This window comes from Narcine bancroftii, chromosome 3 (assembly GCF_036971445.1).
Source record: "Narcine bancroftii isolate sNarBan1 chromosome 3, sNarBan1.hap1, whole genome shotgun sequence".
Classification (NCBI taxonomy): Eukaryota; Metazoa; Chordata; class Chondrichthyes; order Torpediniformes; family Narcinidae; genus Narcine; species Narcine bancroftii.
Window position 1 is genome coordinate 325,767,304 of NC_091471.1, and position 14,901 is coordinate 325,782,204.

The window sequence follows — 14,901 nt, forward strand, 5'->3', positions numbered from 1 at the left end:
CAGCTCCTGGTCGAAGGCTCTGTATTTGAGCTCTGGGGAAGGGGTGAAATTGACAGCTGAAAAAGATCAGGGGTTGCCATGCCCCTCGATGAGTTGTTCCAGTCCGAGTCATCGACTGTCAGGGCGGTAGGTGCTTCCAGTCTGGGATGGACCAGGAGGGTGGCGTTGACCAGCGTGTCTTTGGCATTCTGGAACCCCCTCGAGGTCTCATCGTCCCAGGTAATGTCCTTTGACGCCCGTCATCAGTGTGAAGAGGGGGCACGTGATGTGGGTCACGGAATTAATCTGTGGTAAAAGTTTATCATACTGGCGAATTCCTGCTGCCCTTTTACTGTTCGTGGCTTGGCCAAGTGTCAGACTGCCTCGACCTTCTCGGGGTGTCTGTTTATCCTCTACCCCAGGAAGTTAATGGTGTCCAGGCCAAATTAGCAGTTTGAGGGTTTAATCAGCACCCCAAACTCACTCAACTGGGTGCAGAGTTGTCTCACAGTTCCTGCCAGAATTCTCCATCTTCCCACCGTGTGGGAGGTCACCTGGGATGGCGGCCAATGTCACATCACCCCCCCCGCCCCCCCAACTTTGTGGATTGGTCAGATGGTCGCCTCCCAACACACTGGACTCCAGCAAAGTTCATATCATCAATTTGGGGACGAAGATGAACACAGGTCTCAAGAGGCTGCATATTTCTACCTAATATTTGCATAGACGGACTCCAGATTTGCTAAAATAGACCGTATTTATTTCTCAAATTGTATGTGGCTTTTGCTGGGGTGGGAGGGGGGAAATGATACACAGCTTTGAATGCCTGGGTTCCATCTTCCCATACCCAAGTGTGAATCTGATTTCCAGGTCCCTCCTCGCCGCTGCTAATGTTATTTTTAACAAATTTTGTTCGGTATATTGCGGTCTTGTTCCTTCTATATTCCCCAATAGAAATAAATATGGCTGTTGAATGTGAGACCGTCCCCTAAAAACGATCTGATAAATCTGATTCCATTCTATTCAATTGTTGTGGTGTCAGGTACAGCTGATGTAAAAGATTGTTTTGAACTAATCTGTACCTTGTATTAATAGAGTTAGTCGAACAATCTCGACAGGGATCCAACCATCTTTGTTCGTCAATTGTGATATACCAATCCAGCTCCCATCCCTGTCTAGATTTATGCACTCCCTGTTTAGCAATTCCTGTTTAATAAAAGACACATTGCAGAAGTTCTTCAACTCCTGAACAGAGTTTCATGAAGGGAAGATCCTGCCTGACCAACCTACTGGAATTTTTTGAGGAAATCTCAAGTAGGGTGGGCAAGGGAGAAGTTGTGGATTTGGATTTTCAATCGGTACTGCTTAAGAAGCTGCTTAATAAGATGAGAGCCCATGGAATTACTGGAAAAATATTAGATTGGGTGGAGCATTGGTTGACAGGCAGAAAGCAAAGGGTGGGAATAAAGGGATCCTTTTCTGGTTGGTTGCCTGTGTTATGGGCCCAGAGGACCCCAAAAACCCAGCAGCAATAGAAATTCACCAAGACAAATGGTTACTTAAACAAAAGTTGATTTTAATTATCTTTAAACATGAAAACAGGATCAAACTCTAAATTATTACTATTAACTTAACCCCCTTCTAATTCTAAGCGCACATGTACGTAATGTACATTGGTTCTTTGGTTCACAATCCAATCTCACTTCTCACTCCTCCAAGTTCACTGGTATCAGGCAATTCTTATACTGTGCACAGAATTTAATGTTTATAAAGTTCACCAGGCTTTGGTGCTTGAAAGGTAAATGGTTACCGCTCAGGAAGATTGGTTCTCTCTGAAGAGATTTGTTGGTCATTGGACACACACAACTGATTCCTTCCAATCAGCCACTTCAGGGCTTGCCCCATCAGGGGTTTCCAGGTGATAACCTCTTTCTTTCAGGTCACCACAGAGTTCCTTTTTGTTTCACTTATTTCAAGTGAAACATTATGCAGCCAGTCCTCTCCTCTTGTATGGACCACAAGGGCTTTGATTAGGCTGAACTAAGAACTCACAACCCGTCTACAAATGTTTTTTTTCCACAAGTTTGCCAGCTTGTCCTGTTCCAGTCCCAGCTGCTGCTGCTGAACTGTAGAACTGAATTCTCTCTCTCTCTCTCAGAGAAAACCACATGACCCTCTTCAAACAGCCAACTGCCCTCAGACAGACTGCAGCTCCAGACCTAATCTTCTGAGTCCGTCCATCTGTTGTTTTCCAAAACAATAATCCATTACCCCTCAACATGTCCATTTAACACCTACTTGTGACCTTATAGGCATTCTTCAAAGTTTTTGCAAAGGCACCCGGGGCCTGGTCTGTCAGGCTTGAACAGAGCTCGGGCATTTTAAATGAGATCTGTATTGTGAAGTGACCTACACTAAAAACTTGCCACAATTTATTTCCTTTAAAACATATCTATGTCTTTGGCTTGGCTTCGCGGACGAAGATTTATGGAGGGGGTAAAAAAGTCCACGTCATATCTATGTATATCTATGGACATATCTATGTACAATATAAAATATAACATCATCTGTCACAGCTGTTACTATTGGTGTTCCCCAAGGGTCGATGTTGGGGCCGCTTCTTTTTTCAATATTCATCAATGATTTGGATTGCAGATTAAATGGTTTTGTGGCCAAGTTTGCAGGTGACACCAAGATGAGTGGTAGAGTACAAAATGTAGAAGAAATTGAAAGCTTGCAGAGAGACTTGGACAGTTTAGGAGAATGGGCGAAGAAATGGCAGATGAGATATAATGTTCAGAAATGTACGGTTGTGCATTTTGGTTGAGGAAATAAATGGTCAAATTATTATTTGGATGGGGAGAAAATTCAACCCTCAGAAGTACAAAAGGACTCGGGGGTCCTCGGGCAGGATAACCTGAAAGTTGACGGGCAGGTTGGGTCGGCGGTAAAAAAGCGAATGCTATGTTGGCATTCGTTTCAAAGGGGATTGTGTATAAGAATAAAGAGGTATTGATGAGACTTGTGAGACCTCATTTGGAGAACTGTATGCAGTTTTGGGCCCCCTGTCTTAGAAAGGATATAGCAAGGTTGGAGAGGGGACAGAGGAGGTTTACCAGAATGATTCCGGGAATGAGAGTATAAGGAATGCTTAGCGGCTTTTGGACTCTATTCATTAGAATATAGAAGAATGAGAGGGGATCTCATAGCAATATTTTGAATAATGAATGATTTGGACAGAGTGGATGTAAATCAGATGTTTCCCCTGTTGGGTGATTCCAAGACAAGAGAGCACAGTCTTAGAATTAAGAAGTACAACAGAGATGAGGAGAAATCTCTTTAGCCAGTGGGTCGTGGATCTGTGGAATTTGTTTCCACCTGCAGCTGTGGAGGCGGATCTTGGGGAATTGATAGTTATCTAATTAGTCAGGGTATTGTGGGATATGGGGATGAGACCAGAACTTGGAACTGGATGTGAGAACAATTTAGCCCAGAGAGGTTTCACAGAGCAGGCTCAATGGGCCGAATAGCCTGCTTCTGCTCCTTTCTCTTGTCATCTTGTGTTCTTGAATTTCCACCTCACTACAAGTAGGTAACAGCATCGGTGGGACCTAACTCTTCCCTCAAATACCCTCTCAGTTGAAAATTACAGAAAAGAGTATTAATTATTCTGTATTTAAACCTTAGTTGTTCAAATGGCCGCATGGTTTGAAATTGATATGACTCGCAGGCTTTAAACGAGCGAGTCCCACACACATGGACCTGGCATCACCTCCCAGGGATTAAATAAATGTCAGGGAGTGGGGTCGATTTAAAATAACAGCCCACCCCCCCCAGTCAAGTATGTGAGCGTCACCCATCATGTTCTTTCCCCTCCTCACGCATGCACCAGCCAGCCAGCCATGCACAGCCTGTGGACCCCGGGGCCTCACTTGTAGTGGGTAGGTGCCTCTTAATTTGTCCTGCAATTTGTTGCGGGGGAGGGCCAAATGGTGGACAAATTAATGTCTGGCTCATGGTGCCAGATGGAGGACAGTGGGCTCAATCGCCAGACATCTGGCCATCCTACCCGTACGGAGCCAGGATTCCATATCCGGGGTGTGGGGGTCAATGAGGGACCACGTAGTCCCCTGAAGGGGTCAACGGTTTAAAAGGTTTGGGGACCCCTGCCCTAGATAAATGCAACATGCAGGCTTTAAGACGGGTGAGTCATGCAAGCCTTAGGATAAAGGTAGCAGAAGTTCCTGAAGTAGGTGAAGGAGACTGGTGGGATGGGGTGGTGGGGGGAGGAACAGAATGTTGATGACCCATCACATCCTGATTGAAGTGCTTTAGAGAAATGTCCTTTCTAGACGAGTGCCCTCTTCTGCAGTGAGAGTCCTTTTTGTGGGTCAGTCGAGCAGGGAGCAGTGTTTCTTCTGCAACTTTTAAAACCCTTTTCATGGGTCAGTCAACGTGTTCTCTCGTCCCTCTATAAAGAAGAAATCTGATGTTCTGTCTGTAACCCCACAAATCGCCTTGTAAAATGGGGTTAAACCGGGTAATTTACTGGGTTGAAGACCCAGGTACAGGGCTAATTGAAAGGGCTAAACCCTGGTCAAAATCTACCCGCGTCCCAGACCTGCCTTGGAAGTGGTCAGAGAGCCCGCTTACCTGGGGCGTCCTCCACTGATTTGAAAGGGGCAAGGGCCAACTCGGTTGGTCTGGAACCGTAAACAGAAAGGGAATGGGATTCCCAGTGGCCGCGCGATGCGTCCCTCTCATCGCGGGGGCGGGGAGCGGGATTGCTTTCTCAAAATGGCCTCCTGAACAAACCAGACACAGTCTTTTTAAGAAGCTGGTCACATGATCCCTGCCCCTCCCCGGCATTTCCTGGTCTCGACAACTGAATCCAGTAAAAGTAACTTGTTGACGGTCTCCCCGTCCCTGCAAGCCCTGCAGGCAGTTTGTTCAATCTGTTCTCTTAAAGGGATAGCCCCATCAAATGAACTGAAGAGGGGGAGAACGTCACAGGGAGAGCTCTTTGACAGGGTCACAGATGCAGAAAATTCCTGACCTCTGTCTGTCTTTTAATGTCTGTCTTGGTAAAGAACTCAGCCTTTCCAACCTTGCCCATATGATCATCTACCCTTAGGCATCTGTCTTTGTTAACATATTAACTTTTCTATATTTAACCACCCTGTCTGGTTTAGGCTCCAGGACAAAAGGGGAGCTCCAATATCAGGCAGTACGTCCTTCTTTCACATATATTCAATCCCCTGATCTACCAGTCTGCACTTTTCAACATTCATTCGACCTGGCTGATCATTGTTAGAGTTTACGTATTCAATGCCAACATATAACCATTACAGCACAGAAACAGGCTGGTTCAGCCCCTTGAGTCCACGCCGAACACCATCTCCCACCTGGTCCCATTAACCCCAGAACCCTCCACATCCCTCTCGTCCATAGACCTAACCAATACTTTCTTCAATGTTAAAATTAGCCTGTGTCCACACTCGTTCCCCACTCCCACCGCCCTTTGAGTGAAGAAATTCCCCCTCATGTTTCCCCTTTCAATCTCAATCCTCTTGTTTAAATGTCCCCCACTCTCAGTGGAAAAAAAACCTGTCCACATTGACTCTATCTGCCCCCCTCATAATTTTAAAGACCAAATCACCCCTCGGTCTTCTGCACTCCAGGGAGTAAAGTCATGACGATCTTATGAAGTTCTCTGAGGCACAGCTGGAAACAAGTTCCTAAAGTTTAAAATGAACTGTTTCTTTCATCATTTCCCTTTTCCTGGGGCCAACTTCTGTGTCCAAATTCTGCCCAACTACCCGAATCAGGCAGACAAACTGGGACAATGTTTTGTTTGAGGTGACCCTCACAGGGGAAGTCATAATCCCTGCACTCCTCAGTTTTGTCCACAACCAACACCTCTGGTGAAAGCAGTTCCTGGCGAACTTCCAAATTCTCAGAATAAGGTCTGAATCTGCTGACATCCCGGCTTAACTAGCCTGGAACCTCAAAGAACTTTATCATTTCGTATCTCGACCTGGATAGCCGAGAATCTAAAACGTTATAACCCAGAATGGTATCACCTAGAATCTTGACTTTGTAACCTAGATCTGGAATCCACAGCCTAATCACATAGAACAAGAATGTTCTAACCGAGAAATTATCACCTAGAATCCAAACCCGAATAACATGGAACTTTTTAAAATTTAGGATTTAATTTTAGACATACAGCTCGGTTACAGGCCCTTCTGGCCCTCGCGCCCATGCCGCCCCATTAACCCACAACTCCAAGTACGTTTTGAATGGTTGGAGAAAACCGGAGACCCCGGGAAAAACCCATGCAGACACGGGGAAAACGTGCAAACTCCTTACAGACCGTGGGATTCAAACCCTAGTCCAGTCTCGATTGCTAGCATGGTAACAGTGTTGCACAAACCGTTACGCTAATTGTGGCGCCCAAATCTGGACCTTTATAACCGAGAACTTTATCATCTGCAATGTAGACCCAAAGAACACAAACTGGAATTTTATAATCAAGAACTTAACTACTTCTCATCCCCACCCGAATAACATAGAATCTAGAAATTGATGACTGAGAACTGTCTGAATTTCTGTCTCCCCCATCTCTTTCCTCACCTCTCTCCCCCACTCTCCCCCTCCTGTCTCACTCCCCCGTCTCCCCCCTCTCCCCACTTCCCCTCTCTCTCCCCCCTCTCTCTCCCCCTCTCTCTTCCCCCCCTCCCCTCCTTTCTCCCCCTTCACTGCCCCCTACCCCAACAGCCCCACGACAGAACCACCTCCACCTCCCCCCATGACATCCCGTGTACTGATGCGACAGCAGCTGATGCGAGACCAAGCGCGGGACGAGGAGCGCAGGGAGCAGCGCGCGGAGGCGCTGATGTCCCAGGACAGGCCCCCAGGGCCAGGACCCTCCTCTCCCATCGCTGTCGGTGTTGGGCTCCCCACAAAGGTTCCCGTGGAGATCCTCAAGGTGGGGCCAGGGGGGAGAGATGGGGAAAGACGGGTGGGGGGGGAGGAGAGAGAGGGGAGGAGAGGGGGGAGAGGGGAGGAGGGGGGAGAGAGGGAGGTGGGAGGGGAAGGGGAGGGATAGAGAGGGGGGAGGGAAGGGGTTTTCCATTTCAGAACATGCTGATTTTAAACCTCCCCACCACCCCCCCAGGTCCAGACCCACCTGGAGAACCCAACCAGGTACCACATCCAGGAGTCGCAGCGGCAGCAGGTGAGGCAGTATCTGACCAAGGCTGGGGCTCTGCCCCCTGCCCAGCGCCCACCAGCACCTGTCCTGGCTGCCGCTGTCCCCGGGGGCCCCACGCAACGCCATAACACCCCCGCCCAGCCCGAGACCGAGGTGAGTGGGGCGCCAGCTCTATGAAGGGGGGGTGGGAAACAGGGTAGAGAGGGGGTGGATAGACAGAGTAAATATAGGTTGGCTTTTCCCACTGAGGGTCGGTGAGATACAAACCAGAGGTTAAGGGTGAAAGGGGATAAGCTTAGGGGGAACTTCTTCCAACAGAAAGTGGTGGGTGGGGGTGTGTGTGTGTGGAACGAGCTGAAGTGATGAATGCAGGCTCAGTTTTAACATTTAAGAAGAATTTGGACAGGTGCATGGATGGAAGGGATACGGAGGGCTATGGACTGGGCGCAGATCAATGGGATTAGGCAGAGTGATAATTCAGTCCAGACTAGAAGGGCCAAAGGGCCTGTTTATGTGCTGTAGTGTTCTACGGTTAGAATGGGAGAACATGGTGTCCTGGGGGATTGGGGGGGGACGGTGATCTCCCTCAGGATCGCAAATTTCTAGCGGGGTGGGAGGGGCGTTTGTGATTTGTCATTTGTGTTGGTGGCTGGAATAAATTTCTGTAAAAGCGAAAGAGCAAAACGTAGGGGAGGACTCTGCCCCATGCAAAGAAGAAGACCACAATGTTGTTCTGACTCGCATAAACCCACACCATAATCTCCCTCTCCCTCACCTACACCCGTAACCCTCCATTTATCTTCCATCCATGTCCCTGTCTAAGAGTCTCTAATATCCCGAATGTTCCAGCCTCCACCACCATCCCCGACAAGGCATTCCAGGCCCCCACAACTCTGTGTATAAAAAAAACCCTAAACTTCCCTCCCTTCATTTTGTACAGACGTCCTCTGGTGTTTGCTGATCCTGCCCTGGGAAACAAGCGCTGGCTATCCACCAGAATCTTGTCGACCTCTATCAAGTGTCCTCTCATCCTTCTATGTTCCAAAGAGAACCTCCCCACTCCCCACCTCCCCAGCTCCAGATGGGAAAGTAGGGCCTTGCCCTCCCTTCTAACGTTGGATGGGGACAGAATTCCAGAGGAGAACGGTGTGAAGGGGGTAGAGTGGTGAGTCCCAGACCGGGAATATGGAGTTGGGCAAAGAACTAGCAGATGGAGTTCGATCCGGATCAGTGTGAGGTGACAAACCACGAGGCTGATTCCAGAGTTAATGGTCGGTTACTTAACAGTGTGGATGATCAGAGGGACCTTGGGGTCCAGATCCATACATCCCTTAAGGTTGCCGCACAGGTTGATAAGATAGTTAAGAACGTTGGACTTAATTGGGGGGGATTGAGTTCAAGAGCCATGAGGTCACGTTGCAGCTCAACAAATCTCTCGTGAGACCCCACCTCTTCAGTTCTGGTTATCTCATTACAGGAAGGATGTGGAAGCTGTGGAGAGGGGGCAGAAGAGATTCACCAAGATTGGGAAACAAGTCTTATGAGGCGGGGTGAACAGAGCTGGGACTTTTCTCTATGGAGCGTAGAAGGATGAGAGGAAACTCGATCGAGGTTGACAAGATTCTGAGAGGCGTAGATCAGGTGGATGGCCAACGCCTGTTTCCCAGGTCAGGATCAGCAAACACCAGAGGATGTCTGTACAAAATGAAGGGAGGGAGGTTTAGAGGGAAGTTTTTTTTTACACAGAATTGTGGGGGCCTGGAATGTCTCGCCGGGGGGACAGTGGAGGCTGGGACATTGAGGACATTTAAGAGAGACAGGCATGTGGATGGAAGGCTTATGGGTGTGGGGGAGGGAATGGTTAGATTGTGGACTAGGTTTCTATAGGTCAGCACAAGATCGTGGGGTGCAGGGCCTGCATTGTGCTGGGCATGTGCCATGTTCTAAGTGTGAGGTGTACACAGTGAACGGTCGGGCATTGAGGAGTGCAGTAGATCAGAGGCATCCAGGAATACAGAGACATAATTCCCTGAAAGTGGACAGGGTTGTAAAGAGCTTTTGGCACATTGGCCTTCAGAAATCAAAGTATCGAGTCCAGGAGTTGTGATGTGATGGTAAAGTTGTACAAGACATTGGTGAGGCCAGATTTAGGGTATTGTGTGCAGTTTTGGTCACCAAACTACAGGAAGGATGTCAGTAAGATGGAGAGAGTGCAGAGAAGATTTACTGGGAAGTTGGTAGGACTTGAGGAATCAAGTTCCAGGGAAAGGTTAAACCGGTCGGGACATTATCGGCTGAAGCGTCAGGGATCGAGAGGGAGATTTGACAGAGGTGGAGAAAATTAGAACAGGTGCAGATAGAGTCAGTTGGAACAGACCCCTTCAGCCCTTCTAGTCTGTTATCTACGTCCAACTGACCTGCACCCCGTCCATATCCCTCCATACCCCTCCCATCCATGTATCTGACCAAATTCTTCATAAATGTTAAAACAGCCCACATTCAGCTGTGAAGAAGTTCACCTCCCATTCCCATAAAATGCTACAGCACAGGAAACAGGCCATTTGGCCCCTCTAGTCTGTGCCAACTATCATCTCCCTCATTCCTGACCTGCTCTCGTTTCATCACCCTCCAAGCTTCTCCAATCTATGTATCGATCCAATTTATTCTTAAACACATGATCGAGCCCACGTTGACCACGTCAGATGGCAGCTCGTTCCACTCTCCACCGCTCTGTGAAGAACCTCCCCCTCGTGTTTCCCCTAAACCTTTCGCCCTACAATGTCTCGTTTTGATCTCTCCCAAATCGCCTATCATAATCTTGTAAACCTCGATCAAATCTCCCCTAATTCTTCTATGCTAACCTGTTTAACCTTTCCCTGTAACTCAACTCCTGAAGACTCAGCAAAATCCTAGTAAATCTCTGCACTCCTTCTATCTTACCTGTGTTGGGTACCCAGAACTGCACACAACATTCCAAATTTGACCTCACCAATGTCTTGAACAACTTCAATATCACATCCCAACTCCTGGACTCAATGCCGCTGATTTATAAAGGCTAAGAGGCCAATAGCTTTCTTAACGACCCTGTCCACCTGCAATGCCACTTTCAGGGAACTATGTCTCTGTATCCCAGATCTCTCTGCTCCTCCACACTCCTCAGAGCCCGACCGTTCACCATGTACATCCTACCTTGCAACACCTCACACTTATCTGCATTAAACTCTATCTGCCATTTACTGGCCCTTTCTCCCATCTGGTCCAGATCCCTCTGCAAGCTTTGAAACCCTTCCTCACTGTCCATAATGCCTCCAATCTTAGTGTCATCAACAAACGTGCTGATCCAATTCACCCCATGATCAGCCAGATCATTGCTATAGACAACAAGCAACAATGGTCCCAGCACCGATCCCTGAGGCATACCACTGGACACAGGCCTCTAGTCTGAGAAGCATCATCCACGACCACTCGCTGTCTTCACCCTCACAACCAATTTCAAACCCAGTTTACAACCTCTCAGTAGATAACTAGTGTGTGAACCTTCCGAACTAACCTCCCGTGTGGGACCTTGTCGAAGAGCTTACTAAAGTCCACATTGACAATATCCACAGCCTTTCCTTCATCTACCTTCTTGGTAACCTCCTCGAAAATCTCTACAAGATTCAATAAACATGCACTTCCCCCTAAAATTTCACCCTTAACCCAGGTCCTCTTGGTTGCACCTCCTCTGCCCTCAATGGGGAAAAGCCAACCTATTTACTCTGTCTATCATTTCAAATACCTCGATCAAATTTCCCCTCATTCTTCTATGCTCCAGGGAATGGAGCATAGTCCAAACTCAGTTCCTGAAGTCAAGGCAACATCCTCATAAATCTTCTCTGCACTCTTTCTATCTTACTGATATCTTTCCTGTCATTCAGTGACCAAAACTGCACACAATTCTCCACATTTGGCTTCACCAATGTTTTGTACAACTTTACCATCACATCCCAACTCCTGGGCTCAGTACTTTGATTTATGAAGGCCAAGATGCCAAAAGCTTTCTTAACAACCCTGTCCACCTGTGACAGCACTTTCAGGGAATTGTGTCTCTATTCCCAGATCCCTCTATTCTATTGTACTCCTCAGTGCCCGACCATTTACCATGAACATCCTTTCTTGGTTTGTCCCTCCAAAATGCACCATCTCACACTTGTCTGGATTAAATTAGCACGCATCTTCGGGCAGCTTTACCCCTCTAAGATGTGAACCTGGCTTAAGGGGGGATGGGAGGGGGAGATGTGTTGGGGGAAGTTCTTCACTCAGAGAGTGTGGAATGAGTCAAGGTGTTGGAGACGCGGTCGGGGAGACTTGAAGAGTGGCCAATGTAGTCCCCTTGTTTAGAAAAAGGTAACAGGGAGAATCCTGGAAATTATAGACCAGCAGGTCTTACGTCAGTGAAGTGCAAAGTATCAGAGAGGATTCTTCGGGAAAGGATTTACGAGCATTTGGAGAAGCATATTCTGCTCAGGGATAGTCAGCATGGCTTGTGAGGGGAAGGTCGTGCCTCACGACCTAAATTTGAGGAGGTAACAAAAGAAATTGATGAAGATAGGGCGGTAGATGCGGTCTTTCTGGCATTTGACAAGGTCTCCTATGGGAAACTCATTCAGAAAGTCATAAGGCATCGGATCAGCAGAACCTTGGCTATGTGGGTTTAGAATTGGCTTGCCTGCAGAAAGCAGAGGGCAGTTGGTGATGGAACATATTCTGCCTGGAGGTTAGTGACTGGTGGAGTTGTGCAGGGATCTGTTCTGGGACCCTGGCTCTTTGTGAATTTTATAAATGACCTGGATGAAGAGGCTTAAGGATGGGTCAGTAAGATGTCGAGGGCTACAAGAGGATAGAGACAGGATTCAGGGTCAGGCGGAAAAGTGGCAGATGGCGTTCAGTCCGGATCAGTGTGAAGTGACAAACCAGGAGGCTGAGTCCAGGGTTAATAGTCGGTTACTTAACAGTGTGGATGAACAGAGGGATCTTGGGGTCCAAATCCATACAACCTTCAAGGTCGCCAAACAGATTAATAGAATAGTTGAGAAGGTCTATGGGATGCTGGGCTTCATTTACAAGGGGATTGAGTTCAGGAGTCAAGTGGTCATGTTACAACTCTACAAATCTCTGGTGAGACCCCACTTAGAGTATTGTGTTCAGTTCTGCTCACCTCATTACAGGAAGGATGTGGACACTGTGGAGAGGGAGCAGAAGAGATTCACCAGGACGTTGCCTAGTCTGGAGAATATGTCTTATGAGGCGAGGTTAGCAGAGCTGGGACTTTTCTCTTTGGAGCGTAGAAGGATGAGAGGAGACTTGATCGAGGTCTACAAGATTATGAGAGGCAGAGATCAGGTGGATAGCCAGCACCTGTTACCCAGGGCAGGGTCAGCAAACACCAGAGGACGTCTGTACAAAATGAAGGGAGGGATGTTTAGGGGAGACGTCAGGGGTAGGTTTTCTTACACAGAGAGTTGTTGGGGCCTGGATTGCCTTGCCGGGGGTGGTGGTAGAGGCTGGAACATTGGGGGGATTTAAGAGACTCTTAGACAGGGACACGGATGGAAGGAAAATAGAGGGTTACGGGGTAGGGAGGGAAGGGGGAAATTGTGGAATATGTTTGTGGGCCGGCACCACATAATGGGCCAAAGGGTCTGTACAGTGCTGGAATGTTCTGTGGGGGTGGGAGAAAGGGGGAGGTGATTCCTCGAGTGCAGGGAGAAGGGATCCTGAGATGGGAGGGGGGAAGAGGCAGTAGGCCGGATACGTTACAGCTGATTGGATGAGACAATCTCTCGCGTCACCCACGGCAGATGGATGTGTTCATCGATGAGATCATCAGCCTCGAATCGAGCTACAACGATGACGGGCTGGGATTGGCTGACATCGGATTCCAGTTGGCCAACACGGTGAGCGTTTGCCCCACCCTGGCACAGGCTGTGCCTGCTATGGTCAGCAGAGGAACGGGAGCCCCTGGGGACTGGTGGGGCTGGGGACTGGAGGGTGGGGGGGAGCGAGAGTGAGGAGGGAGAAGGGAGACAGTGGACAGTGAGGGGGAGAGAGAGTAAGGAGGGAGAAGGGAGGCAGTGAGGGGGAGAGAGTGAGGAGGGAGAAGGGAGGCAGTGAGGGGGAGAGGGGAGAGAGTGAGGGGGAGAGAAGAGGAGAGGGGGAATGGGGAGGGGGAGGGGGAAGAGAGCAGGGAGGGGGCAAAGGGAAGCGAGACAGGAGAGAGGAGGGGAGAGAGTGGGAGAGATTGAGTAGGGAGGGGGCAGAGGAAAGGGAGACGGTGGCAGGGAGAGGGGGGGATAGATAGAGGGAGGGAGAGAGAGGGTGGGAGAATTACATTTGTTTAATTCCTCTCCCCAGATGCCAGTTACCGGACACACCCTATCCGGTACCTCAGGGCCATCCCAAACGGGATACCCTGCAACCGTCAGCAACTCCTGCCCGGCTAAACTACCTGGGACCAGGGAGAGCTCAGGTACTGAGACATCCCACCGGGGACCCCTCTCCTCTCCCGATCACCTTCCCTTCCCCACCATCTTCCCCTCCCTCGTCGTCACTTCTGTACAATTTTACTTCGCTGATCACACCTCTCTCCCCCTCTCTCTCTCCTCCCTCCCTCTCTCCTCCCCTCTCTCCTCCCCTCTCTCCTCCCCTCTCTCCTCCCCTCTCTCCTCCCCTCTCTCCTCCCCTCTCTCCTCCCCTCTCCCTCCCCCCTCATTCTCTTCCCTCTTGTCTCTACTCCCTCTCCTCCTCTTTCCCCCTCTCACCCCACCCCATTCTCTATCCCCCTCTCTCCCCCCTCATTCTCCCCCCTCATTCTCCTCCCTCTCGTCTCTACTCCCTCTCTCCCTCTCACCCCACCCCTCTCTCTCTCCCATTCTCTATCCCCCTCTCTCCCCCCACAGAAGCTGACTTTAAAGCCTCCATCCGAGAGAGACAGAAGAAGGACAATCACAACCTCAGTGAGTCCGAGGGTAGGGGAAGGGTGCGGGATGGGGTGGGGATCTCTCGGGTTAGGGTTCTGCACCCCTCCTGCAGCTCTGGAACAGAATGTGTAATATTACACAAAATTCCCTTGTCCCTGCTGCACGCAGAGAAAGAATCGCCATTAGTGTTGCTCAGCGACACCCAACAGTACGAGAGAAGGAGAAGCAAAGGAGAGACCTTTCAGGGTCCGTGGATTTGCCTCCAGCCGCTTCCAAAGGTCCTGAGCTCCAGATCCCAACCTTCGGCCCAGTCTGTGCCCGAGGCCCCTTCGGGAGCCCCTTCTTGCCCTCTGCGCCCTCTCAAATCCTGGCTCCGACACCTGGTCCCCATGAGCCCGTATATGTTCCCCCCCCCCCGACCGTGAGTCACCCGCATCCAGTGCAGGTCCCTCAGCCACTGGTCAGCCACCGTGGTCACCGTCCCTGCATGGTCGCCTGCTCCACTTTTCCTTCTCAATGGGAGGGGTGGTCTCCCCATTTTCTGGTGCCCTGGGTTGGTCCGCTGCTCCCCCCCCGGAGTCTGCAACCCCTTGTGCCCGCTGACAAACACGTGCATAGAACACTGCAGTTACAGGAGTTCATTTACAAACACAGTCGGTTCCCTTAATGCTTGTACAGACCGTCGGTAACAATACCATGCAGTTGGACCCCGCTGAGCTGGTCCATCTCTCTGGGCCCACCCCAGCA

General features: G+C 49.5%; 1 protein-coding gene across 1 annotated transcript in view; it reads left to right on the plus strand.

Moving 5' to 3' along the window:
- The window catches only part of LOC138759116 (microphthalmia-associated transcription factor-like), a 37,589-nt gene that overhangs the window by 7,822 nt on the left and 14,866 nt on the right, over positions 1 to 14,901 (plus strand). The window contains exons 3-7 of the mRNA XM_069929053.1: positions 6,760 to 6,970; positions 7,160 to 7,348; positions 13,036 to 13,131; positions 13,589 to 13,703; positions 14,134 to 14,190. Coding sequence (XP_069785154.1) covers positions 6,760 to 6,970; positions 7,160 to 7,348; positions 13,036 to 13,131; positions 13,589 to 13,703; positions 14,134 to 14,190 — 668 coding nt within the window. The remainder of the gene's footprint in view (positions 1 to 6,759; positions 6,971 to 7,159; positions 7,349 to 13,035; positions 13,132 to 13,588; positions 13,704 to 14,133; positions 14,191 to 14,901) is intronic.